Source organism: Parasteatoda tepidariorum, chromosome 6, assembly GCF_982258835.1.
Source record: "Parasteatoda tepidariorum strain Cologne lab strain chromosome 6, Ptep-v5.0, whole genome shotgun sequence".
Lineage (NCBI taxonomy): Eukaryota > Metazoa > Arthropoda > Arachnida > Araneae > Theridiidae > Parasteatoda > Parasteatoda tepidariorum.
In genome coordinates, this window is record NC_141760.1 from 96956876 (window position 1) to 96983469 (window position 26594).

Genomic DNA, 26594 nt, shown 5'->3' on the forward strand with positions numbered 1-26594 from the left:
ATACTAATTGCGGTTAAAGTTTAATAAAATAATTTTGCAAAATTTTAAATATTAAACAATTTTGTTCAAATTGCGAAATTTAGGAAAAACATTAATTCGCGGAAATTCAGAATTCAGAAATTCTCTTCAACTCTATTTATAAATGATAATATTCGCTCCCTTTATACATGTATTATAAAGAGTTTCGGACTAAATTAAAATTTTTTAAATTTTCATTCTTCATATGAGACAGATTTCAATCGAATTTCTCAAACTCAAATAGAAAGTAATTTATAATATTAATAAGTCTGTAAATCGATTGTTCCTTATCCTCCGTGGTTGTGAAGAGATATCATTATTTATAATGATATCTCTTCATTAAAGAAATTCATTAATTTTTTTTGTTCATTGTTTATCAATAAGCACACCAACTAAATAAAATGCTTTGAGAAATCATCAGTTTAGTGGTGATTTATTTACATAAAATTCAATGATAAAACTAATAATTTCTTTAATGTCCTATTTCAATTGCCGACACTGTTCATTATTTCTTTCGTGAAGAGCATACGACTTGCTTGGAATATTTCTCTTCCTTCTTTTTGTTTGCTTCAGAGTATATTTCGATCCACTAATACTCAAACTTCGATGATTATCATACCTGAAAAACAATTTAAAAATGTTTTTAAACAATGCAAAAACAACATTTCGTCACATAAATACAATTTTTAACTTTACATTAACAGCAGTAGCACGATAATACAGATCAGATTCACTCAGGGCCGGATTACCCATTAGACCAGTCTAGGTCATGGCCTGGGGCCCCCATTAATTAGGGGCCCCCATTAATTAGGGGCCCCCCTAAAAAGGATTTTTTTTAAATAAATTTTAAAAAATTAAGAAAAACAATGATTTTTCAAATTTTTTCAAAATGTTATGATTATTTTTTAGTTCCAATTTAATAAAATAAAGTAAAATTTAATTCATTATTATTTATTTTTATTTTAAATATGCTTTCTTAAATGAAAAGATAAATAAAAAATAGTGCGAGGAGTCCCTCCGCGAGGAAGAAGTGAAACTTCGTAATGTGGAAATGAAAATAGAAAGGGATAGAAATTGATTTTTAGTGAAATCATACTGTTTCTTTAAGACGAACTTTATTAACATTGCTTACAATTCACAATTGATCGCATCTTTTAATTATCATTTTCGAGTGGAGAAACATCCAAATCTATAACATTTACAATGGAATTATGATAACTAAAGTAAGATACGAAATGGAGTTCTATTTTTTCAATATTTCTTGCAAATACTGCATCAAAGGTAGTTCACCCTGTTGGATCATTCCTATCATTTATCATTTCCAATCCAAATTTGTCTTTAAGGAAGGTTAATAATGTTTCAGCTTCAGGTAACGAGAAATTCACATTAAAATCTCCTGCAAGGATCACAGGCCGCTCGTTGCCATGGTAGCGTTAAACGTTTAACGCAAACTTGTTGGAAGTCGCATTAGAAGTTTCACTTCAATAAATACTTTTATATTCCAATAAATAAAAAATATACGAGAAAAAAAATTTAATCTAAGGGCCCCAAAAATTTGAATGGCCTAGGGCCCCGCGTACGATTGCCCTGGATTCATTACAATAATACAGATTTTAATATTACATGAACACCAATAATACCCTATTTCCTTACATTAATACACTTTTTAATATTAAATATACACCTGTAATATTAAATATACACCCTATTTCATTAAAATACAATTTTTAATAATACATAAACACCAATAGTACTGTATTTTATTACAATATAATTTTTTATGTTACATAAGCAGCAGTAGTACCTGCTTCATTACATTAACATAATTTTCACTCATTATCACAATTTAATTACTTCAGAATGGTTTTTAGTTAATTCATTGTTTGTTAATTAAAATAGTATTTCTTTCATATTTTTCTTAATATCGAGTATTAATAGTGCAATAAACTTACATTTTATATGACATTTAAATTCAAAGTGTTTTAAAAAATAGTTAAAATTCAGACTTTCTTTAGGGACAACGGTAAAACACCAATACATTATGTTTTATTTTATTTTTTATTATTTATTATTTTTTAATGGTTTCTTTAATTTCCATATGATGTAGTCTAACTGCAGATGAAAAAGTTAAACAAATTTGTGTAGTTTGTCTTATGTGCAAGAATGGTTATTATAACCACTTAAATTTATTTAAATTCCTATAAACAACGTATTTGGGTAAAAATTGAAATTTGTCCGCATTAACAATTAAAGATCATACTTACAGAGACAACTTTAAAACTAATTATTATTATTGTTAAAACATTGCACTCAGATTTCTATTAATGTCGCCAATATTCTATTAAAATTTGAAAGTGATAGACTAAAAATTGCACTTTTATGTTTTTATGTTTCGAACAGTGTATCCTTAAGTAACAAGCATCTTAAAAGAAAATTTAACCCCCCCCCCTCCCTCCTCCCTAATCTACTTACTTTAACGCTATGTCAGGATGATCCATTTGTAAACACATTTGAAATGGACTAGAGCTGAACACTAGGTCAGTGTTGAAATTAACAATAGATTGACCAGAGAATTGAAAAGCTCCTTGAAGTGACGACAATCCTGAATCAACTGTCACTGATCCACGCATTAATAAAGCAGCACTGAAAATTAAAAATAAACCATTGTTATGTTATACTTTTGTTCCAAATTGTAGTTGCATTGCATTATATTCAAAAATTGCATTTTATTTTTTAAATGAATTAAAATAGACAATGCATTCTATCTGAAATGTCCTAAGATTTGCCATACAATAAATTATAGTTCGTCTAAAGTAAGAACTCCCCTAGCCATTCGTCTGAACAAGTGGCGGTGACTATGGTAACGAGGTATAACTATTTCAAGTAGGGGTATGGGGTCATTGTTTATCACAGGTTTTTGCTTGGATCCGCGAGAAAAAAAATCTTTTTCTTCTGTGTTAGCCCTAGAGTGAAGAGAAGCTATCCTCCCTGAAATGCGATATTCTTGTTTCCATAGCAGCAGACAGCCTCAGACTTTGTGGTGGGGTGTTCTTACCGTAGACAAACTGTACTGTTTGATTTTTCTTTCATGCTCAGCAAATTAAGAATTTCAAAATTTTGTATGAAGAAAAATTAAAATTGCGCATAAATGCTTTGGAAATGTAATTGCGTCATTTTTGTCCTTATATTTGTATGCAAAAACGTTTAAAACAACATATCAAAAAAGTAAGAAATATAGAGTTGAAGAAAGGAATATTGATTTGAATTCTTAATCAACTCATTGTGTAGAAACAGTCACGAATACCTTAATAAACATTAATATAGCCAGTAAATTAAACAACAAACAAATATATTTTATATAAATAGCTAGAAAATACATACTAAGTATTGTAACTCACCAATTTTTAATTTGTGACAGTATAGTTTATTTTTTCAACTTGCACTAATGCTTTCAATTCGTTAAATTATTTAAAAAATTAAATGCTTATATCTTTCATAATTTTTGTTAACTTTTTCTTCAAGAGTGCTATAAATACTACCAAAAAAATACTTAAAATATCTGAAATGACTATAATATCACATTTATGACTTACGCGTTCGCAACTTGAGATTGAGAATTCTGACTCCACAACGAAATTTGCACAGATGCCGATAGATCTGTAGACAATACTCCCCGAAGTTGCATTTGAGTTGCCATACCATTATGCAAGACTATAAGTCTTTCGTCATCGCTAAAGGAAAAGATCCCCTAATGAAGAAAAAAATGTTACGAATATTCATAAACATCAATTTTTATTATCAGTTAGAATATGTAATTCACATGCTGTTGTATGGAAATCTTAGCATATTGCTTTACAAGTTTTTAATACAACTTTTAATTTAATAATAATCTTGAACTGAAAAGTTTTGTAATTTGTGAAAATTGACCTCTTTGAATTAAAAGTTTATGAAGTAACGGCAAAGGACAGAACCCCTAACGATCCTCAAGGAACCCTTGAAGGACTTGATCTCTACATTAATTGTTTCTTCTTAAACGATTTAACTGCATAAGTTTATATTTTCTTTTTGCGTTTTAAAGGTGTAATGAATCTCAGAAATAACACAGTAAAGTAGATTTTTTTTTACAATAAATGTACAATTTTTTTAACTTCTCTTCTTGGAGCAAAATAAACTAAAAAAAAAGCTTTTCTTAATAAAAAGTTTTTTTTAAAAAAGTTTAATTGAAAAATATATATTTAAGTGCCGGAACTGCCCTTGCATCAGAAAGGTTCTGGGTTCGAATTCCGGGCAAGGCATGGATGTTCTTTCCTTCTCTGTACTATCTGTCCTTACTGTGGGAGCAACGTTGGCCCACCTAATATGGTGCCCCTGAAGGAGAGGCCAACAAAATGACCCTGTAAATGCCTGAATTGATGAAAAATGTTAACACATGTGGGCTTGGAAGAAAAAATAATATTTTTTAAGCAATATCTATATGATTTTGATGAAATGTCGTAGAAATGGGGGGCCATTTATATAAATATAATAATCAGCCCATGATCTAGCCTTACAATAAAAACAAAATTGTAAACTTCAAAACCACAAAACTTCTTTTATTGTTAAAAGTATTTTATATACAAATTAAAATCTAAAACTTTTTTTCCCTCAGAACTATATCAGATGAAAAAAATTAATATTCGTTATATACAAATACATAAAGCATAACACAATTTTAAAAATTTATCATTTCACTATTGAACAATGAATTCTGGTTCGTATATTGTCCGAGAAGAGCTAAGTACGAAAAAATTATTTGGTTTTCATTGAAAAAGTTTACTAAGAAGGCTATTATTCTTGATAATCCCTTTTGAGGAATTGGATTTTAAATTACAAGGTGTTGTTCTCGATCTTATTATTGTTTTAAAATGAATTTACGTTGTATTTTTATTTATGTTAAACTATAAGTAGGGTGTTCTGTAATAACTGGATTTTAAATTACAATGTGCTATTCTCGATCTCATTTATTATTGTTTTAAAATGAATTTACATTGTATTTTTATTTATGTTAAACTATAATCAGGGTGTTCTGTAATAACTGCCCTTAGCACATATTTTTAGAATCCTCAGCAAAAATGAAATGGAAAGCTATGCATATCAGAATCCGCAAATTTATATTTTAGTGAGGAAATAATTCCTATCTAAAACCAAACACTATTGAGCACAATAAGGGCAAAAAGAAAGTCGCAAAGGCTCAGTGAGGGCACTGCACTTTAATTGTGAAGAATTGGGTTCTATCCTTATTAAAGGTTTATCCGTTAAGTTCACGCTGACGAATATCAACTTGTCTAAGAAATTAAGATGGCAGATGTACATTATTGCCACCATCTAACCATTAGTTTAAACAGTGTGGAGTTTCAACGTTTATGATCAGCTTCAACGTTATGGACCGCCAAGCCGACAAACTAGTTATCGCTGTAGTATATATTTTTTAACAGCAAAGAATTGAATCGTTAAACCGATTTATTTCAGGTTGAAGTTTAAAATCAATTTGTAGTGAAAAGCAAATATGATCCAGTACCACTGGGGCAAGGGGGCTTCTTGGCTTTACTAATGAGTGGTCATAGTTAAGAAGAGAAAAAAAAATCATGTTCTAAGACTCTAAATGTCCATAGTTTGTTTTATTTCATTTTTTTTTTTAAAAGTTCCGGTCCCACAGTGGAGTGATCATAAGATACGTTCCCAGTAGATTGCCAAAATCAAGTACTACTTGCAGCGGTCAGTAAGCCGGTGGGTGACCACATTAATCAGCCTACAAAGGGGTGCGTGCTACCGGTCCTTGTTAAAATGTTTATGCGTAAAATGCTCGACTTCATGCACAGGTCATCGAGATACTAAAAAAACGGGCGAGACATCCTCTCTACAGAAGATCAAAATTCTGATGGTATGTCTTCAGATCATCCTCAGGGATGTTTCTCAGACCATCACCAATATTCCATTGTATAGTTCTAGAGCGACGTTAGTTAAGTAGTAGTACTGCTTACATTAGAAAAAACTCTAAAAGTATATATTACGGGTGTTCATTGCAAAATTTCTCTGTATTCATTTTTAAAATACACTCTCTTTTTACAAACTAATCTCATTCTAATTATATAAAATCAAAGTAATTTTATGAAACCTGTAATGCCGGCGTAGGTGTGCTCGCGGTACCCGACCAAGCATGTCCCATCAGTTCTGATGTACCTGTAAAAAATATGTAAGGCCTAAGGGAGGATCCAAGAAGTGTTAGTTCCATTCCAGCGTGTAAAGTAGCCCCCTCTTCCTCTTCTCCACCAGCCAGAGATGCTAAACCTTCTCCAAACATCCCTACCTGTAAAATACAATTGAGAAAATGTTTACCATCAATTGATGTAGTTTTTCCTACTTAATTCAATGAATTTTCCCTACATGTTTAACAATGATATGGGAAAAGAATATTCAGAATTTTAATTTAAGGCCATCTTTGAAACTTTGTTTTATTAATATGAATGCTGTCTGATTTCCTTGTTAATGTCATTAGTTCCTAAACATCTCCATAGAGCTTGGAAATTCATCTTTGGCTGATTTGCCCCCTTCAGGTACTGTTTTTTTTTCTGTTTTTTTATTCTTATTCACTCTTGGCTACTGGGATTTTCTAATCTTGTTTCTCACCTTTATTTGTCGTTGGCAGCTTTACAATTCACATATTAAATTACTTTGTTTCTTCTCACTCACTTCTGGTAAGTCTTTAAAAATGGGCGCCTATTTTTGAGCTCTTGAAATACGTCGACTGTTGTTTCCAAGCTGTTTATTTTTGAAGCGAATAAGGTTTTTCACTCATTCTTTTGCTTTAATAATTAAACAGAATATTTAACTTATGATGAAAAACTTTTAACTTTTATTTAAAAACTTTTAACACAGTGTTGAAGTGCTGTTTAATAAAATTTCACGATCAACTATCATGACTTCTTTTATATCTGTATTTCTGGTTTAAATTATGTTTTAAATTATTTTTAAAATACTTTATTATTCAATTTAGGAAATTATAAGCAACAATTTTAAAGTTCTTGATGAATTTCTTAAAATGAAATAACTTCATTGGTGATTTTTAAAATATTTAAAAGAGGAACTTTCGAATTTTAAATTAAAAAGGATAAATTATAAAGGATTTTAAAACTCTTTTGACATTACTTTAAAAACTAAATTTATAATTAACTGTGAGTAATATTATTCATGTACTAGTTAGAAAAAAATGTTTTTTTCATTTATCTTACTATAGTTTTACACAATATTAAATAATGAGTAACAATAGTTAAAAATATTGCTGTAAATTGGTTTAATGAACAACAGTAAATTTGAACAAAATCACGAACGAAATAAGAAAAAACGCATCCTCTTTTTTGTCATGGTCTACCAGTATTATAATCTGCTACAAATCTGTTACTTCGGAAAGTTAATCTTAAACGTTTTCATGCACTGAGGGGAAACATAAATCGGCTATGCCAACCTTCATCTATCAAAAGGAACCTCGTGATAGAGTCAAGTTAACATGTCTTATATACTAGTGATTTGGTATTTAATATTTATAGTGGTAGTTACACCGCTTTACTCCTCTTCCAGAATTTTATCTGTGATAGAATTCGATGAAACGATACCATTAGTTGATTTAAGCTGGTTTTTTTTTTTCATTTTGCTCATTATATATTTTCTTCATTTTTTTCTTCTTTGAGCAGTATATTTTTAAGTAAATCAACTATTTAATGTGAATCATCCATCAATATTAGCAAGTTCATATCACGCCCGCAAGTCACCAATGAAGGGAATTTAATTTTAGACTATGCCAACCGTCATCTATCAAAAGACCTCAACATAGAATCGAATTAACATGTCTTATATAATAGTGATTTGGTATTTAATATTTATAGTGGTAGTTACATCACAGCACCTTACCTGTTGAAAAATTAGACATTCTTAGTGGTTTGAAATTAGTGTAAACCTGTAACGTTTGAATATTAAAAAGTTAAGCACTATGATTAGTCACTTTAAACTGTCGGAAATTTGTTTCCGACTTAAAATATTTAACTTACTAACAAAATATCAGACATTTTGAGGTCTGCAAAGTATGTATGACCTTTTAACTTTTGTTTTTTGCTAAAATATTAGACAAGTCTGGTTCTTCAAAACTTACAGTTAATAGATTAGACACCTCAGGTGCTTCGAAGTTAACATTAAACACACTTCGTTTTAAAAGATTGCCTTCTAACATTTCCATCTGTATGCCATAAGATATGTTCATATCTCCAGAATCTGCAACAAAAAATTTCTCAAATCATTCAAAAATATTTCTCAAACCCCACCGTCAAAAAGTAAAAACATGCTTTTTAAACTAACTTATTATTCTTAATAAAGAATTTGAAAGCTAAGTATTTTCATATTCGTTATAAGAAATCAATATATTAGGATATAATACAAAAAATTTCAAATACCAAAAAAAAATATTTCTGATCAGCATTAAAAGCATTAAGTTTTTTTAACCAAACTTATTAATCTAAATAACAAGAAAACATTCAAAAAATTAATTACATTTATAACTACACTGTTACGTAGCATTATATTATTTTACAGAATCATTAAATTTGAAAGATATAATTATTGGTGAAAAACTAAACTTCCAGATCATAGATTTTTCTACTACAAAAAATTTCAAATGTTAAAAAATATTTCTTAAGCCCCAGCATCAAAAAGTGAAAACACGCTTTTGAACCTAACTTATTATTCTTAATAACGAATTTAATAATTAAGAACTTTTATATTCTTTGTACGAAATCAATAAATAAGGATATAATCGTTGACGTGAAAAATAAAATTAATAACCAGAATTTTTCTGCTTAAAAAAATTTAAAATGTCAAAAAATATATATATATATTTCTTCAGATCAGCATTAAAAGCATTAAGTTTTTTTAAACCAAACTTATTAATCTTAATAATAACAAGATAACATTCAAAAAATTTATTACATTTATAACTGCATTGTTACTTACCATTAGATTATTTTACAGAATCAGTAAATTTCAAAGACCTAATAGTTGGTGGGGAAAAAAACTTACGAATCATAGATTTTTCTACTAAAAAAATTTTTGAATATTAAGAAATATTTCTAAGCCCAGCATCAAAATTGAAAACGCATTTTATAACCAAACTTGTTAATCTCAATAACAAACAGGATTTAAAAAAACAAAAAATAATAATAACTGCATTGTTACGTACTCTAATGTTCTTTACATGAAATCAATAAATAAAAAGGCCTAATTTTTAGTGGGTAAAAAATGAACTTACTAATCAGAGGTTTCTTAAAAAGTGAAGACGAGCCTTTTTGCGAAGTGGAGTAATAGAAGGATATGTACTTTTCAGGTAATAACTTGAAAATTCTGGACCTAATTAAAAATAATGAGATACATAAGTGGAAATTCTCCTAAAATAATTAAAGAAGGCTCTCATAAATCAAAAAATTAAAGTAAATTTTTATTTTTCAAAAATAATATCGCAGGAAGTAGAAGCTAATTATGGATCGTACAGTTATCTCAGATTAGCTTTATTATTAATAATTAAAATATAGGATGATTAAACGGTTTAAATTTTTGATATACATCGCATGAAAAACTAATTTCTTAGATATTTCTTTGAAAGTTTATTTTTGATCAAAAATATACTAATAAATAGTTTTTTTAACTCGCATTTCCAACACAAAAGAAAACATAAATGTATTTTAAGTAATTATATTACCGTTAATAATAAACATAAAATAGAAATTAAGATTTTTCTTGAGCATATTCTATTATTAAAATTATAAATAATATGTAATATAAGTAAATAGTTAATTTCTCCTAAACTGATAATTTCTCCTAAACTCTTATTTATTATGTCTAATTAGTTTTGAGGGGAGATTATATAACTAACATAAATAAACTACTTAATATTCAAGAAAAATTTATTAAATTTCTACTGAATAAAAATGAACGAATTAACTCTAACCATGACTAGTTGCTGAATTTATTACCAAATCCGTCATTCAGTTTTTTAAAAACTATGTCTATATCTTTCCAAAACCGAAACACTTGACTAAAAAAGACACGATTAGTGGCATTAAAAGATCTAGCCAGATTTCACACCCAAGCTTAACATATATATTTTTCCTCAAAGTTTTCAGTATTTATCGCCAAAATGCCAGGAATTAAGCAGTTTTTAAGCCAGTTTTCTCACTTTTACGGGTAAGCTATGCCCTGCATAAAATATTAAATAATTATAAATTTAGAAGTTTTTGCAAAATTTTCATAGCATCCCAAATTTTTCGACTTTTTTAAATGAAGAAGATGTAATTTATTCTTCAGATATAATTTATTTTCATTAATTTCCAGTCAATTTCACGAAATTCGGCATAATTTTCTATCTTACTTTTGAAAAACTTAAAACGCTTATATTCCTAAACTAAATTGGTAAAAATAGAAAATATTATATTTATTTCCAGCCATTTAGTCTAATTCAAAACTAAACATTGCTGCAAGATGTTTTAGAATGTGTTGAACCATATTATCATTCAAATTTTTTACAATCCTAATATGATTCTAATTTGATCCATACTACATAACCACACTTCTTAAACTTCGCTACACGATTCTGGAGTACAACCCAAACTGAAACTCAGTTCATTTAAACACCTTATTAAGATTGTAGAAAACTTGCACCATATTATAGTTCAAGATAATTCTACTAATATTCAACTATATTATTGCTGAACCAATTTTTCTGAAAGTGTACAAGGGCCGGTGAATACAAAATTTAAATTTACTTGAATTCGTTGTCTTCATCAGCTTTTTTGAAGATCTTAGCAGCAAGAAATGTTGCAAATTCTGGATCACTTTGATCAGATAGTGCGCTTAGTATTCCTTTCAGAACTTCTGTTTTAGGCTTAAGATCGAACAGAATTTCAGCTGCGATCGATCGCGTCGAACGATCTTGCTTATTTCCTACTTGAAGAAATACGTTTAGAAGCTTTTTTTCTGATTCAGATGATTTCAAATGAATCTATAAAAAAAAATTCGATTTAGAACAATAAAACCACAAAAGCATTGCAAAGATAAATATTCTTTATTGTCGCAAGCAATTGATATTAACATTAACTTAATATAAGCAACAAATTTTTTTTAAGAAAATTAATTGCCAAAATATCATTAATAAGTCAATTGCCAATTTATATACAATTTATTTTAATTTAGATTGATTATTTCTGTTTTTGCTCTGTTAGGAATTTTGTATAATGCTCCATACTATTTAATATTTTGAAACTATACTACACTGGTTATCATAAATTAAGGAAAAATCACAAAAATAGCGATAACTCTTTCAAAAGTAAGCCAAACCGTGCAAAATTTGCATATGTTGTCCACTAAGAGTAGCTGAGTAAAATTGCAATATGCAAATTAGTGGCGCTGCACTCGGCTTACGTCATCTGCCTGGAGCATAAAAGTCCAAGTTTGAGAGAAAGCACACAAATTTTACTGTGATTGCGACATTGAAAATCTGAGATAGCCAATTCGTAATAATGACCTCTAGGCATCATTTGCCTGAAGAACTACGATGGAGAGCCATCGGGAGACTAGAGGCAGGGCAGAGTCAATCAGAAGTGGCCAGATGGCTAAATGTGAGTCCATCTGTGGTTCATAGACTTTGGAGGCAATTTCAAACCACAGATTCGGCATCTAGGAGGTTCAGTCAAGGACGGCCAACTGTTACGACCAGTGCCGATGACCGATATTTGACATTAAGTGCACGCAGGAATAGAACCGCTACTCCGACACATCTTAGATCCTCTCTTGCTGCAGCCACCGGAAGGTTGGTGTCAACGTCAACTGTGCGCAGAAGGCTCCACGAAGGTGGTCTGTATGCGAGACGACCAGCCATTTGCGTGCCGCTCACATCACGCCATAGGAGAGACCGTTTGCAGTGGGCCCGACAACATGTCCACTGGACGTCAGATCAATGGAGGCCTGTTCTCTTTACGGATGAGTCCAGGTTTAGTCTAGAAAGTGACAGTAGACGTTATTTGATATGGAGAGAACCTGGGACCCGTTATCATCCATCAAACATCCGTGAAAGAGATGCATACGGAAGAGGCAGTGTCTGTGTTTGGGGAGGCATATCCTTAGGAGGGCGCACATACCTCCATGTCTTTCCAAGGGGAACCGTGAATGCTCAGGTTTATCGAGACAACATCCTTGATGCTTATGTGCGCCCATATGCCGGGGCAATTGGTGATTGCTTCCTGTTACAGGACGATAATGCAAGACCACACAGAGCTCGCATTGTTGATGATTATCTTCAACAGGAAACAATTACTCGCATGGAGTGGCCAGCTCGATCCCCGGACTTGAATCATATCGAGCACGTTTGGGATGCTCTAGGGAGGCGTGTATCTGCCATCAATCCGCCCCCTCAGACCCTTGCCACGCTTGCAACTGCTTTACAAGAGCAATGGCTCTCACTTCCTATTGAACTGATAGACCGCATAATTGAAAGCATCACACATCGCTGTTTGTGCTGTATTGCTTCTAGAGGCAATCATATTCCATATTAAAGGTACTTTTTCTATTGCAAACCGATACTTCCAATTTGTTTATTTTATACATGTGCTAATTTCTATACTACTATTAATGTCTGATAATTTCTTTTTATGTTGTTTAATACCTTACTATGTGTTGTATATTGTGGGTAAGTTTCATAAAATTCCATGTGTAATTTCTTGAGTTATCGCGATTTTTGTGAATTTTCCTTAATTTATGATAACCAGTGTATATTACTAAACTGAACCAATTCAAGTTTCAAGAGTAACACATTTTTAAGGTTGTAAATTTGATTAGGTTCAAGATAAGGAAGAGTCAAGACTACCAACTACTGTTTTTTGCAAAATATTTCATAGCACGGATGACATTTAAAAATTGCAGCTTTCAGAATTTTTTTAATTTTGTTGACATTTTAAAAAATGAAATTAGTTCTATGAAATGCTTGAAATATAGTGAAAATATTTATTGAAAATGCTTTAAATTTGAACCGCTTATAATTTTAAATGAAAAAACATGTGGTTCTTCTATCTTGTCACTATTCTCATTTTTTTAATTCACCAAATCTATTTTCTCCAAAATGTGCCTGGAATCGTAATGGCTCAGGGGACAGAGCTCTCCTCCCAATGAGGTGAACCAGGTTCAAATCCCAACAATGGCTGGTTGATGCGAATTCCATACCCGGCTCACACTGACTACAGTGCTGATATAAAATGTCCTCAGGGGTAGACGGATCGTGGGTTAGAATCCCCTTGCCGTTTGGCTAACAATGGAAAGCTTCCGTGGTTTTCCTCTCCATGTAACGCAAATACGGGTAATTTCCATCAAAAAGTCCTCCATGAAGACAAATATCTCCCTACACTTAATCCTGGAGTTCTCTTGTTTTCTGGATTGAGTTCAAACGTTGAGTTGAACTTTGGTAGCCATAAACCCAAAATTGAGTCGGCTGTTCAACTAGAGTTATAAAAAAATGTGCCGTAAAAGAAGTAACCAACCGGAATATTCTTGGTTATCTAAATGACCGGTTCTGGCCTGTTTTAATATTTAAATATGAAAAAAAAATACTTTTTGATTCAGCGATCATTATTGAGGAGATAATATAATTTCAATCATCTTGTGCATATTTACTTCAAACATGGTTGGTCAAAGTGTGCAGGTGTTCATTTATTTATTTTCATTTTACCAATAATTTGAGTCTCATAACGTGAATCTTTTAACAAAGTTTTTAAAAACAAATAACTATAGTCATTCAGGAAACTTTGTATATAATACTAGGTTTGAAGCATACAAGCTATTATTTATTAAATGAAGAATTAAGCAAAGAATTCTCACCTGTTCAGGATCATTAATACTCCTAATTGTTAAGACAGCTTCTAATGCAGGTTTTCCTCCCTTCTGCGCATAATCTAACAATAACGGAATAGATCGAACAAAACCTGCATTTCTGAGTCCTCTGAGAGCAGTTATGATGCAACTTTGGTCCTTGCATTCACCCAAATTCTTCTCAAGATAAGTTCTATAGTCTTCCAAAACCTACAATTTGAAGAATAAAAACAATAATCAATATTTTCGGGAGTACACAGATCTTTTTTATCAACTTAAGTCGTAACCTAAGAACTAGACTTTCCAAAAATGATCCTTGAGCTGAAAAATCAATTAAGGAAACACAGAAGATAAAAAAAAAATACTTTATTTTCTGCGTTTTGTTTAGGAAGCCAGAGATTTATTCTCACTAAAATGTTTTATGCTGAATGTCAGACCATTCCAACTGAGATATTTGCTCAGGTGTCGCTTCAGTTCGTGGTTATTTTGAATCATTTGTTTTATAACTATTCTCAGTTAGTAGCGCTTTCTGTTGACGAATTTTGTCACTAATTTTGAAATTTGGCTTAAAGTAACTCATTTTATGCCCAAGCGCTGTGAACCATTTATTTCTGTCACCTGACTTATTTCTTTAAATGATTTTTCAAACCGTCGTTTATTTTTGCGACAACCACTGTGTCAATTAATAAAGTCGAAATTAATATGAAAAACATAAAATTGATGTATCATATCAAGGGATAAATTTTTGGTTGCACTTATACAAATACTTGATCTTGCCTAATTCGGGTATGAAGATTTCAAATCTAAAATTAGTTTTCTTTCTAAAGCTACAGATGTTTTTTAAAGTGATATTTTTTTTCGTCTATTTGTTGTAGAAATTCACTGGTTTAAAAACGTTATATATAAAAAGGAGTCATGCAATCGCTGCGACAAACTTCTATAGGAGTTATGGCATATCATCAGGATTAAAATTGCTTGGGAACCCAGGCCCGAAAATGTCTTCATACGCATCTCAGGTCGTTATCTTATTATGACCTGTTCAAAAGCACATGAAGAAACAGTTCATAACTGAGGAGAGCCCTTAGCGGTGTATGACGACATTTCCGTTTTGGGTTTTTATGCAATTTTAATTCTGATTAGGTGCCCTAACCACTCTAAAAGTTCATCTCAACATTATTCGTTCTACTGTTACGTATAACGTTGTTACTTGTACATTTCGACAAAAACAGACTAAGAATATCATTTTTAAAAAACTAGCTTTGAGATCGAAACCAATTGTAGATTTAAAATCAGTGATACAAAAACATTTAAGATCTGTTAAAAAATCTCATGCTGCAGAAAACAAAAATAATTATTCCCTAGTGTTATTTATATAACAGTTGCAGTTATTTGAATTGGTGTGGTTTGGCTAAAATAGAATGCATGACGTTACATTCAATAAATTAATGCAATGCTATCAACAAATGCAATATACCTGATTATTTGCTATGTCATAACGCATCCCATATGTCTTCAAAACTGCTCCTAATGTTGTAATTAACGTGGCACGGATTTTTTCATCACGTTTTTTGCTCTCTAGGAAGTTCTGAAAAAATTTAAAATATTTTAGTTGTTTGAAATGGCAATGTAAAATTTTGAAAAAATTATATAATAATGTTGAAAAAAATAATAACTTAAGCATATTTAGTTACAATTATGAGTTAATATAGTAGAAAAGTTCATAATCATTAGTTCACAATATCATTAAATTTTTGTTTTTGTTTCAAATACTATCATATACTTTCTGTAGATAGTATGCTTTGAATTATACTATTTACAGACATATCTGTTTTAGCGAATTATGTTAACATTTTCCATTCGAAAAAATGTCACAAGTAAAAAAAAAATTTAAAAGTACAGACTTAGGAAATATATTAGAACCATAAATTCCACAATTAAAATAGAAGTTCTTATTGGATCCAAAGTTTAGTTATGCATAGTTATATAATAAAAATTTAAATTAATTTAACTTGTACTCCACAATTTTAGACTTGTTAAAAGTATAATAATTCAGAGCTTAGTTTTCTAATTTACTGAAAGCTAGTTGAATTTTAAATTAACTTAATTAAACTTTAATAGTTTTAAAGTTTATATTTTACTAGCATAACTAGTTATTTCATTTTCTAATCACTAGTGCACATAAACATTCCAGATATATGAATATTTTAATAGCTCACCAAGCATTAGTGAATTTAATAATTCCCCACTTCATTAAACTTTTATAAATTAAAAGAGTGACAAATATATATTATACACTAGATTAGTTCATAATATAATTTATGGGGATATAATTATTATACCTATACTCTATGTCAACCTTTTTTTTCTTTTTTTGGTTAATGGCGGGCACTTGGGTCTATTTCCCATTGACCACAGAAATGCCAGAACTGCTACTCTCTTCTCGTTACCCAGTGAGCACCTATGGTAACGGTGCTCACTGGGTAACCAAGCCACGGCGGTTGAGCAGCGTCGCCCACGTCACACAACCACAAACCCGTTTATAGGGCGGGTCACATTCACGCAATCACACAGAAGAGAGGGTATAGAACAGAGAGAGAGAGAGAGAAAGAAACATCCATGCCCTGAGCGGGATTCGAACCCGCAACCATCGGCTCCGCAGTCGGGCACGCTGACCACTCGGCCACCTGGTCATCATATGTCAACCTTGATCTATCGAAAGGTGCCTCTAAATAGAATTAACATGTCTTATATACTAGCGAATTGGTATTTAATAATCTTAGTGGTAGTAAAGCCACATTACTCTCCCACCAGAATTTTATATCTGATAGATTTCGATGAACGAATATAAGTTTTTTAAGGCTGTTTATATTTTTTCGATTTATTTAATATTTTCGCTCTTAATTATTCGTTATTGGCCGGGAGAATTGTATTTACTTCAACGGATTTTATTTATTTATTTTATTTATTTTAGCGCCATTTTGTCAACCTTCATCTTTTAAAAGGAACGTCTAGATAGAATCAAGTTAATATGTTTTATGTACTAGAAAATTGGTATGTAATAATCTCAGTGGTAGTTATGCCACAATTAATTCACGATATACTATTAAATTCTAGACACTACAAGAACGGGATGATTTTAGCAAATTTTCAGAGGTAATGAGTGATTGTAGAAATGTGATTGTTTCAGACTTACCTTAATTTCTTCCATGACATACTCTTTTGGTCTTGGAATAATAGATAAACTGATCAAGAAACGTTCCAGCATTTCATCATAGTCCGTCACATCTTTATAGTATTCAAAAGTGGCCTTAACTGAATCTTCATTAGAACTAGCAGCAATAAGATCTAAAATTTGGCCTCTATATTCAAAAAGTACCACCATTTTAATTTTTTTTTTAAATATTAAACAAGTATATCAACCTAAAAAATATATAATATTGTTTATTTCACACTTTTGGATTTTAGACTAAATCTTATCGAGATATATCTAAGCATATATTAAAGAGTCATTTAATACATTTTACTTAGACTAGATATTTATTGCTTTAGATAAATGCTCTAAAGTGTACCAATAAATGATATATCATCATCAGCATTGGCACGACAGCCGTTTGAGAGCCTGGGCCTTCCTCAGAAGCTTTTCCCATTCTGTCCTTCTCCCAGCAATTAATTTCCAGTTCTTTACTTTTAGGATGGCAAAATACTCATCCACACAATCTTTCCATCTCTTTTTGGACCTTCCTCTTGGTCTTTTATTGGAGGGGGCTATCATCACTATTAAAGATCTTAAGTATTTCAAAATTATATCTTTTTCTCCAGTTGTTGTTATCGAGGATAGCTCCAAAGATGGTTCGTAGGACTTTCCTTTCGAAGGTTGCTAATAACTTCTCTTCCCTTTTTGTTAAAAAATAAATGATATACGTATATTATACATATTAATAAAGTAATAAATTTTCTCCCAGAATGCTATTTATTGGACATTTTTACCTCATTTTCAGACACATTTTGCGTAATCAGTTTCTATATATTTTCTGAACTATTTTTTATTTTCAGTGATATTAATACTTATAAGATTAATAAATAAAAGATTAACTAACAAATATTTTACATAATTTTAAAATTTGATAAACATTGACTTTTTGTCGGAACTGAAACAATCAGCAACAAAATACCATTATATAAAAAATATACCTTGCAACTTTAGCTAAGTCTAACTGAGAAAAATGGACGGAACACTAAATTTTGAACTAACGAAACAAAATAATGTAATTTCAAAAGGATTGCTCTTGAGCAAAAAAAAAAAAAAATATTTTCAAAATAGTAGACCATTCAAAATTTGCTAATGCACCGATTCTTTGTTCTATTGTTTCTCTTATTAAAATGCGATTCATAACTCTCGGATTCTTTTATTCACTACGATGCAGATTCCTGATTCACTGTCTTCCTTCCATCCTTTATTCACTCGCTATGTCAGGAATCATCCATTGAAACTGTTAGTGATACGTTATTCATTAAAATTATATAGTTCCCTTCACTTAAATCTATCTTTTTGCTCCAAACTAAAATAGCAGGTTTGTGAACCTTGAAAAATAAACTGACTTGTAAATTCGTAAGGTATGCAATTAGTTCAAATCGAAACCATATAAATTCAAAAAACATGAATTTTTTCAACCAATATCGTATTGCGATTAACAGCAATTGAGGATTAATACCAGGCAAGATTTTTATTTCATGAAATCTACTGTATAAAATTACGGTATAAAGTGCCGGCACTTTCTCCGTAAAATATTATACCGTAATTTTACAGTAATGTTTATTTAACTAGAGTTATTTAGTTATTTTACGGTAACTGTTACTGTAAAATTTATGATATATCAGATTTTTTGTAGATGGATTCTACGGTAAAAAGTACTAGCACCCTGAGTGTCAATTTTTATAGTAATTTCATCCAGAATTTTTTACATTACAGTTCCTTGGAGATATTTTTTAAATGATCTGCATCAACAATTTGTAAACGAAGTTACCAGAATCATTAAGGAACGTTACTTACTGTATAGGTTTGAATTTCTTGTTTTGCAAAATTTTGATGATATCATCTTTAGTGGCTGAACGGAAAGACGGTAATAGCTTGTAAAATGCTAAGGCCGACTTAAGCTTAGCTAAATTCGCTTGTTTGAGGCCTTCTTGGTACTTCTTTACGTTATCTGCAAGCTACAGAGACAAAGAAGTGATTATTTAACAACTTTTTACCTGAAAGTTTCATTTTGTAAAAATTATTTTAAAATAGGAAATATTTTTTACTTACATTATTTTTGGAGTTTTGCTCTTGATTTGGAAGTAAAGCTTCAATAACATCTTCCACCAAATTACCTAAAACAATAACAAAATCATGCACTTTCATTCAAAATTTACTTTAAACTCTTAAAATGACCTTATTAATAATTACTTCATTACACGTAATAATATGACAATATTGAGCATTATTTTTTTTAATTTCTTTCGTATGAGTGCTGTAGTTTTATTTACGTCGCACTTGAGCTGCACAATGGGCTATTGGCGACGGTCTGGGAAACCTCCCTAAGGATGATCCGAAGACATGCCATCACAATTTTGATCTTCTGCAGAGGGGATAGCACCCCCGCTTCGGTAGCCCGAGGATCTGCGCCCGAAGTCGAGCACTTTACGGTAAAACAGTTTAACAAGGACCAATAATCATATGAGTGAAAAGCCAAGATAAAGTCTTCAAATTAAATTTCAAAAAGCCAAAAAAAAGCTAAAAATTCAAAGACAATAAAAAAAGTTAACACTTATAAGCCTTGAACATGTTAGTAGGCTAGTCATTGTAATAACTTTTTTTTTAAAAAAATAGCTTTTCAAAAGTTTAAAATTGAAATAAGCTAATGGGAGTGATTGCCTGTCATATAGCACTTGTGAGGAGGGGTAGTTAAAAACTTATACAAGTGTATTTCAATGCTTATTTTCCTTCTTTTTTATAAAAAAAATTCTGTTTAGCAGACTTTGTAATACGTCCCCTCTCCTTTAACAAGTTTTGTTTAAAAAAAAAAACAATTTGTAATCTTCACCCCTGGACTAATATTGATAAGAAAGTGTTCGTAAATATTTAACCAAATAGCTTCTTTTACTAATGTTTTCGTGAAAAAATCAGAAATGTTCTTGAAAACTTGTTTGACCTTAGTTTAAAAGTTTCAGTTCTGCTAATTTAGTTAGATAATTTTTTTTTTTTACAAATACAGAATTAATAGGAAAATAGAAATTGTCTTGTAATAATTTAATTTTAGAAAAACAATTATAAATTTTGTTAATTTACTTATTGTAAATAAAACTCAAAGCGTTTTAAACCGTTACTTTGATTGTATTACAGCAATCATGTACTTAATTTATATTATTTTTTTTCCTTTACATCCTCTTTTGACAGTAAAAAATAAAGCAAATTTTGCTACAGCTAGTATGTAATGGAGATTAAGGCTACAGAGTTTCCAGACCAACGACTTGATGATGGAAATGTAGGCAACATTGCGCACCTTCCTCATTTATTTCCCATGCAGGCTGGTATCCATCAATTTGAAACTAGAAGGCATTTATGCTATTGGGATGTAACTTCAATCCTTCACAATTACAACTCAGTGCTTTAAGCACGGTGAAATAGCAAGCTCCATGTGAAGGTACATAATGTTCTCGTAACATATATTAAATAGAATGTTATTTAAAGCAACAATTACTTCCATTAATAATATATATTAGTTTGAATTTGCACACTCTTAATATAATCGTGCTACTTAAACATCTTATAGTATTTTACGATGTGTTTTATTTCTTATTAATCTTATTAATAAAATACTCATCAATAAACAAGGTCACCAAACGCATTTTTATAGGATAAGATCAAACTCAAGCTGAATTGGTAAAAATACAGGTTAATTTCGTTTATCTTATACATTGTCAAGGACAAACGAAATGATAAGAAAATAACTATGTTTACGCTGTTTATATTTCATAAAATTAATTCACTTTCACTTACAGATTTCGACACGAGATATTATAAATAATTAATTCAAAATTAATTATAAGAGAAATATGAAGGCAAAATTACTTGAAACAGATTTTTTAATTTCTTCTATGACATTTTCAATGTTTTGGTTTGAATAAACTGTAGTTTCTTTGCTTGTACCATCTAATGTCAATTGTGACCTGTAAGAAAAATATTTAAAATCTAAAAATAATCTAACTTAAAAATATAATACTGTGATATAAGTATATTTTCTTTTAATCTTTATCAAATTTGTTGATAATAAAACAAATTATTGCAATCAACAATAAGTTCAAATGAATGTTTGGTTGAGAAAAAAAACTCCCATTGTATTTTTTCTCATTTCTTTTTATGTATGTACTGATTTAAGTTTTGAGTAACATAGAATGTAGAGCTATTCTGTTTAATAGGGCTTAAATTTTCCTTTCTCAAAATATTTATTATTTTGAATTTCCTTTTTTTTTTCCTTTTATTTCTTTTTCCACAAAAACACCTATAATTTTATTTTTCAATTAGTTTTAACATGAATTAATTTTTAAGAAATATCGTTTTTTTAATGTTTGCTATTTAGAAAGAAATGCGCTTTTACGGGCTTTTAAAAACTCTGTTTCAATTTTAAAAAATTTTAATTTTAAAAACTTAATATTTCTTATCCTTTGTATTCAATATTATATTATTAGACAACTACGCTTATAATTTTATTTTAATTCTATTCTATAATTTGATCTAGAAAAAAGTAAATATTATTTTCATGAATTTTGAATTGGTAAAAAAATATTTGATTTCGAAAAAGGGATGGTTGGAATTTTTAATTAAAAAATTGAATATTTACTTACTTTTATGTTCTAAAATTTATGTAAAAAATTAATTTAATTTTGAATTCAAAAACAATGACATTATTTTTCTTAAACATTTCTTACCATTATACTTTTGAAAATTCATAAATTTATTATTGTTTATTTATTTATTTCTATAATATTTTTTAAAAAAATTTCGAACAAATTAAATGACAATGAAAATAAACGAACACAGAACAAGCAAGATATATATTATCAAGTTTTCATGCATGTATCTTTAATGGGTTTTAAGATATATCAGTTTAAAGTTCCAAACAAACATGAAAAAATTTAACACCAAGACAAAAAAAATCGTTCGAATATCAAGACGTAAAATTTTTTTTCGCGTTTTAAATAATATTTAAACAGCTTTTTCACTATTTGAAAAAAAAACTTTCGAGTCATAATCATTTCACATAGGTAATAAAAATAATTACAGTATTTTAGAACATATATCTGACCCTTTTAAATAACATCACTTTATTTAACGTATTTACCACTCATTGTATAAGTGACGTGTCTCCTTTTTAATTAATTTTAAAATAACAAGCTTTTTTATGCTATTTTTTGAGCAATTTTTGAAGTTGTTACATTTTTATAGTGAAATATAGGATTGATAGTAATGCAATTAAGTAAGAGAAAAACATATTTTAAAAATATTGAGCTTTCCCCACTTCAGAAATGAACACAAGACACTGTAGTAAACTTACCTAGCATTGACACATAAAGATGGTTTTCGCCACACATTGCTGATAGTTTTAACATATTCAACAGCAGAACACTTTGACAAAGTGTTGCTTTTTTCATCCAAAAGCAAGCAATCGGTTGATAGCAGATGTTGTGTAGACATAGAACGTATCTAAATCCACAGGTGATACACATAATTTTTTAAGGTTAGGCAGAAAAACTTAATTTAAAATACGAAAACTAATACAAGTTTAAAAAGTAGCAAAAAATCAAAAATTTCAGTAACAGTTTAGTTGCATAAATGATAAAAAAATTTAGCATTTAAACTTTGAAATAAATATATATATTATATATATATATATATATATATATATATATATATATATATATATATATATATATACACTGGTTATCATAAATTAAGGAAAAATCACAAAAATAGCGATAACTCTTTCAAAAGTAAGCCAAACCGTGCAAAATTTGCATATGTTGTCCACTAAGAGTAGCTGAGTAAAATTGCAATATGCAAATTAGTGGCGCTGCACTCGGCTTACGTCATCTGCCTGGAGCATAAAAGTCCAAGTTTGAGAGAAAGCACACAAATTTTACTGTGATTGCGACATTGAAAATCTGAGATAGCCAATTCGTAATAATGACCTCTAGGCATCATTTGCCTGAAGAACTACGATGGAGAGCCATCGGGAGACTAGAGGCAGGGCAGAGTCAATCAGAAGTGGCCAGATGGCTAAATGTGAGTCCATCTGTGGTTCATAGACTTTGGAGGCAATTTCAAACCACAGATTCGGCATCTAGGAGGTTCAGTCAAGGACGGCCAACTGTTACGACCAGTGCCGATGACCGATATTTGACATTAAGTGCACGCAGGAATAGAACCGCTACTCCGACACATCTTAGATCCTCTCTTGCTGCAGCCACCGGAAGGTTGGTGTCAACGTCAACTGTGCGCAGAAGGCTCCACGAAGGTGGTCTGTATGCGAGACGACCAGCCATTTGCGTGCCGCTCACATCACGCCATAGGAGAGACCGTTTGCAGTGGGCCCGACAACATGTCCACTGGACGTCAGATCAATGGAGGCCTGTTCTCTTTACGGATGAGTCCAGGTTTAGTCTAGAAAGTGACAGTAGACGTTATTTGATATGGAGAGAACCTGGGACCCGTTATCATCCATCAAACATCCGTGAAAGAGATGCATACGGAAGAGGCAGTGTCTGTGTTTGGGGAGGCATATCCTTAGGAGGGCGCACATACCTCCATGTCTTTCCAAGGGGAACCGTGAATGCTCAGGTTTATCGAGACAACATCCTTGATGCTTATGTGCGCCCATATGCCGGGGCAATTGGTGATTGCTTTCTGTTACAGGACGATAATGCAAGACCACACAGAGCTCGCATTGTTGATGATTATCTTCAACAGGAAACAATTACTCGCATGGAGTGGCCAGCTCGATCCCCGGACTTGAATCCTATCGAGCACGTTTGGGATGCTCTAGGGAGGCGTGTATCTGCCATCAATCCGCCCCCTCAGACCCTTGCCACGCTTGCAACTGCTTTACAAGAGCAATGGCTCTCACTTCCTATTGAACTGATAGACCGCATAATTGAAAGCATCACACATCGCTGTTTGTGCTGTATTGCTTCTAGAGGCAATCATATTCCATATTAAAGGTACTTTTTCTATTGCAAACCGATACTTCCAATTTGTTTATTTTATACATGTGCTAATTTCTATACTACTATTAATGTCTGATAATTTCTTTTTATGTTGTTTAATACCTTACTATGTGTTGTATATTGTGGGTAAGTTTCATAAAATTCCATGTGTAATTTCTTGAGTTATCGCGATTTTTGTGAATTTTCCTTAATTTATGATAACCAGTGTATATATATATATATATATATATATATATATATATATATATATATATATATATATATATATATATATATATATATATATATATATATATATATATATATATATATATATATATATATATATATATATATATATATATATATATATATATATATATATATTTGTTATATATATTTGTTAAAATATGAAAAACTAGCTAGGTACGCGGTCTTCATTCGCGATGAATAAAAATAAAAAATAAATAAATCAGTACTGAAAAGCACTACGAATTCATGTTAAAACCTGAAAAGCATATACGACTTCAAAAATTGTGGGTTCATTGCTTCACGTAGTAAATTCGCATTTTAAGCTATGTCTATTTCTATAGACACTCTTTTTCAGCTATGCCCATTTTTGCATTTATGCATTTCGAGCTATCTCCATTTTCGTAAACACGCTTTTTTAGCTATGTCCATTTTTGTAAACGCTTATGATCAAAATTTCTGCATCCCTTTTAGAAAGGATCAAAAATATACATAAATAATTACTTCGTAACTAAGTTTTTGTCTCTATAAAAGTACGAAATTATTCAAAATAAATACTTAACGCATAACAAATAATTCAACACTACTTTTATTACTTAAAAAAACTAGCAAAATAAATCTAAATAAATACTTAACACATAACTAATTTAGCATTGCTTAAATTATTACTCAAGATAACCTAAAAAAATTAATAATAACTACAATGGTGCCAATTGATAGATAAATACCTGAGTTTATAGTGCCTCATAAGAGAAATATATGCATTTACAGATAATTGAAGTAAATACATTATGATCAGTGCTAAAATAAATGTTCTTTTTTAAATTAAGGATAACTGATAATTCATATTTTATTTGCCATTTCGTAAATAAATTTCATTTCTAATACATAAATATATATTAATCATATATTTGAAAAGGGGATATTTCAAAATGTTATGTCTTTAACAAAGTAATCGGACACTTCAAATATTTATAATGTCATCTAGATAGTTACTATCGCATTTTCGCTAAATACCCATGATGTGAGATATACATATGAAATCTATTGATCCCAAATTTGACATGTTTTAACAATTAAATGTCAATAATGCACGTAGTGCAAGTGATAAGTCAAATATAAGCTTTTGAATAAGCTGGGTGATATACTCCCCTAATCCGCACATACAATGATTCAGTATGATATGAAACGATTACGATTCTTTGTATTTGCCATCATATTAAATGAGAGCATAATCTATCCACTGAATGATAATAAGTCTTATTCATATTTTGACACTAGGTACAATAGTGAACAGTATTCATGGAAATATTCACGGTACTTACATCTGTTCTGTTTGTAAATCGTAAAATTCCACTGACATGAAACTCCTTATTATTCCATATCAAATAATCAAGCACTGTTTATTCGTCAAATGCCTGGGGTAAGCAGCAACCCCATCGGGCACGGGTGGTCTCAAATTTTTACAGCTACTGGTCACTGAGCATTTTATTCCGAGCATAGCTCAAAATGAGAGTTAAGAAAATGGACACAGATCAAAATATATATCTAAGAAAATGGACTTAGCTCAAAATGAGTATTTGAGAAAAGGATTTGGTTCTGTTTTTACAAATTGTTCTTTTTACAACTGCTGGATCTTAATGAATTCATTATGGAATATCCATTCGCCTAGATCAATTAGTACATTGCTTTTAAATCTTTTTTAAAAAGACTTTATAAGTTAGCAGCTGTTTTTAAACGATAGTCAAGGGTTCTATAAATTTATAATGGTGTATACTTAATTTACGTTATATCAATTTAGATTTCTTATAAAGCATATTTATTGTTTGGTATTCTGAATACGAAGAGATAACTTGAAAAGTTACACCCGTATTATAAACGGTCATCCAGACCGCAAAGTTTCGGACTTTGTTCCGTAATGCCCTTAGTGTTAACCAAAAAGTGAGGAAAAGTAAGTACGAAATTCCCCGATTACTGTTAAACGTGGATTAAAAACTGAAAAGACGCATTTCTTACTCTGTCCATATTCTTAAGCTCGCATATTGAGCTGCGTCATTCAACTCGCATTTTGAGCGGCGTCATTCAACTCCGATTTTGGGCAGCGTCATTCAACTCCGATTTTGGGCAGCGTCATTCAACTCCGATTTTGGGCA

The 26594-nt window shown here is 30.5% G+C and overlaps 1 protein-coding gene across 1 annotated transcript in view; it reads right to left on the reverse strand.

The window, feature by feature from the left end:
* Nucleotides 1-435: 435 nt before the first annotated feature.
* The window catches only part of LOC107436460 (microsomal triacylglycerol transfer protein), a 39281-nt gene continuing 13122 nt past the window's right edge, over nucleotides 436-26594 (reverse strand). The window contains exons 5-18 of the mRNA XM_087166220.1: nucleotides 22545-22693; nucleotides 21062-21159; nucleotides 19256-19320; nucleotides 19001-19161; nucleotides 17144-17309; nucleotides 15425-15535; nucleotides 13960-14160; nucleotides 10860-11095; nucleotides 9350-9447; nucleotides 8201-8319; nucleotides 6173-6364; nucleotides 3612-3766; nucleotides 2491-2661; nucleotides 436-637 (exon numbers count right to left, since the gene is read on the reverse strand). Coding sequence (XP_087022346.1) covers nucleotides 499-637; nucleotides 2491-2661; nucleotides 3612-3766; nucleotides 6173-6364; nucleotides 8201-8319; nucleotides 9350-9447; nucleotides 10860-11095; nucleotides 13960-14160; nucleotides 15425-15535; nucleotides 17144-17309; nucleotides 19001-19161; nucleotides 19256-19320; nucleotides 21062-21159; nucleotides 22545-22693 — 2061 coding nt within the window. The 3' untranslated portion in view covers nucleotides 436-498. The remainder of the gene's footprint in view (nucleotides 638-2490; nucleotides 2662-3611; nucleotides 3767-6172; nucleotides 6365-8200; nucleotides 8320-9349; nucleotides 9448-10859; nucleotides 11096-13959; nucleotides 14161-15424; nucleotides 15536-17143; nucleotides 17310-19000; nucleotides 19162-19255; nucleotides 19321-21061; nucleotides 21160-22544; nucleotides 22694-26594) is intronic.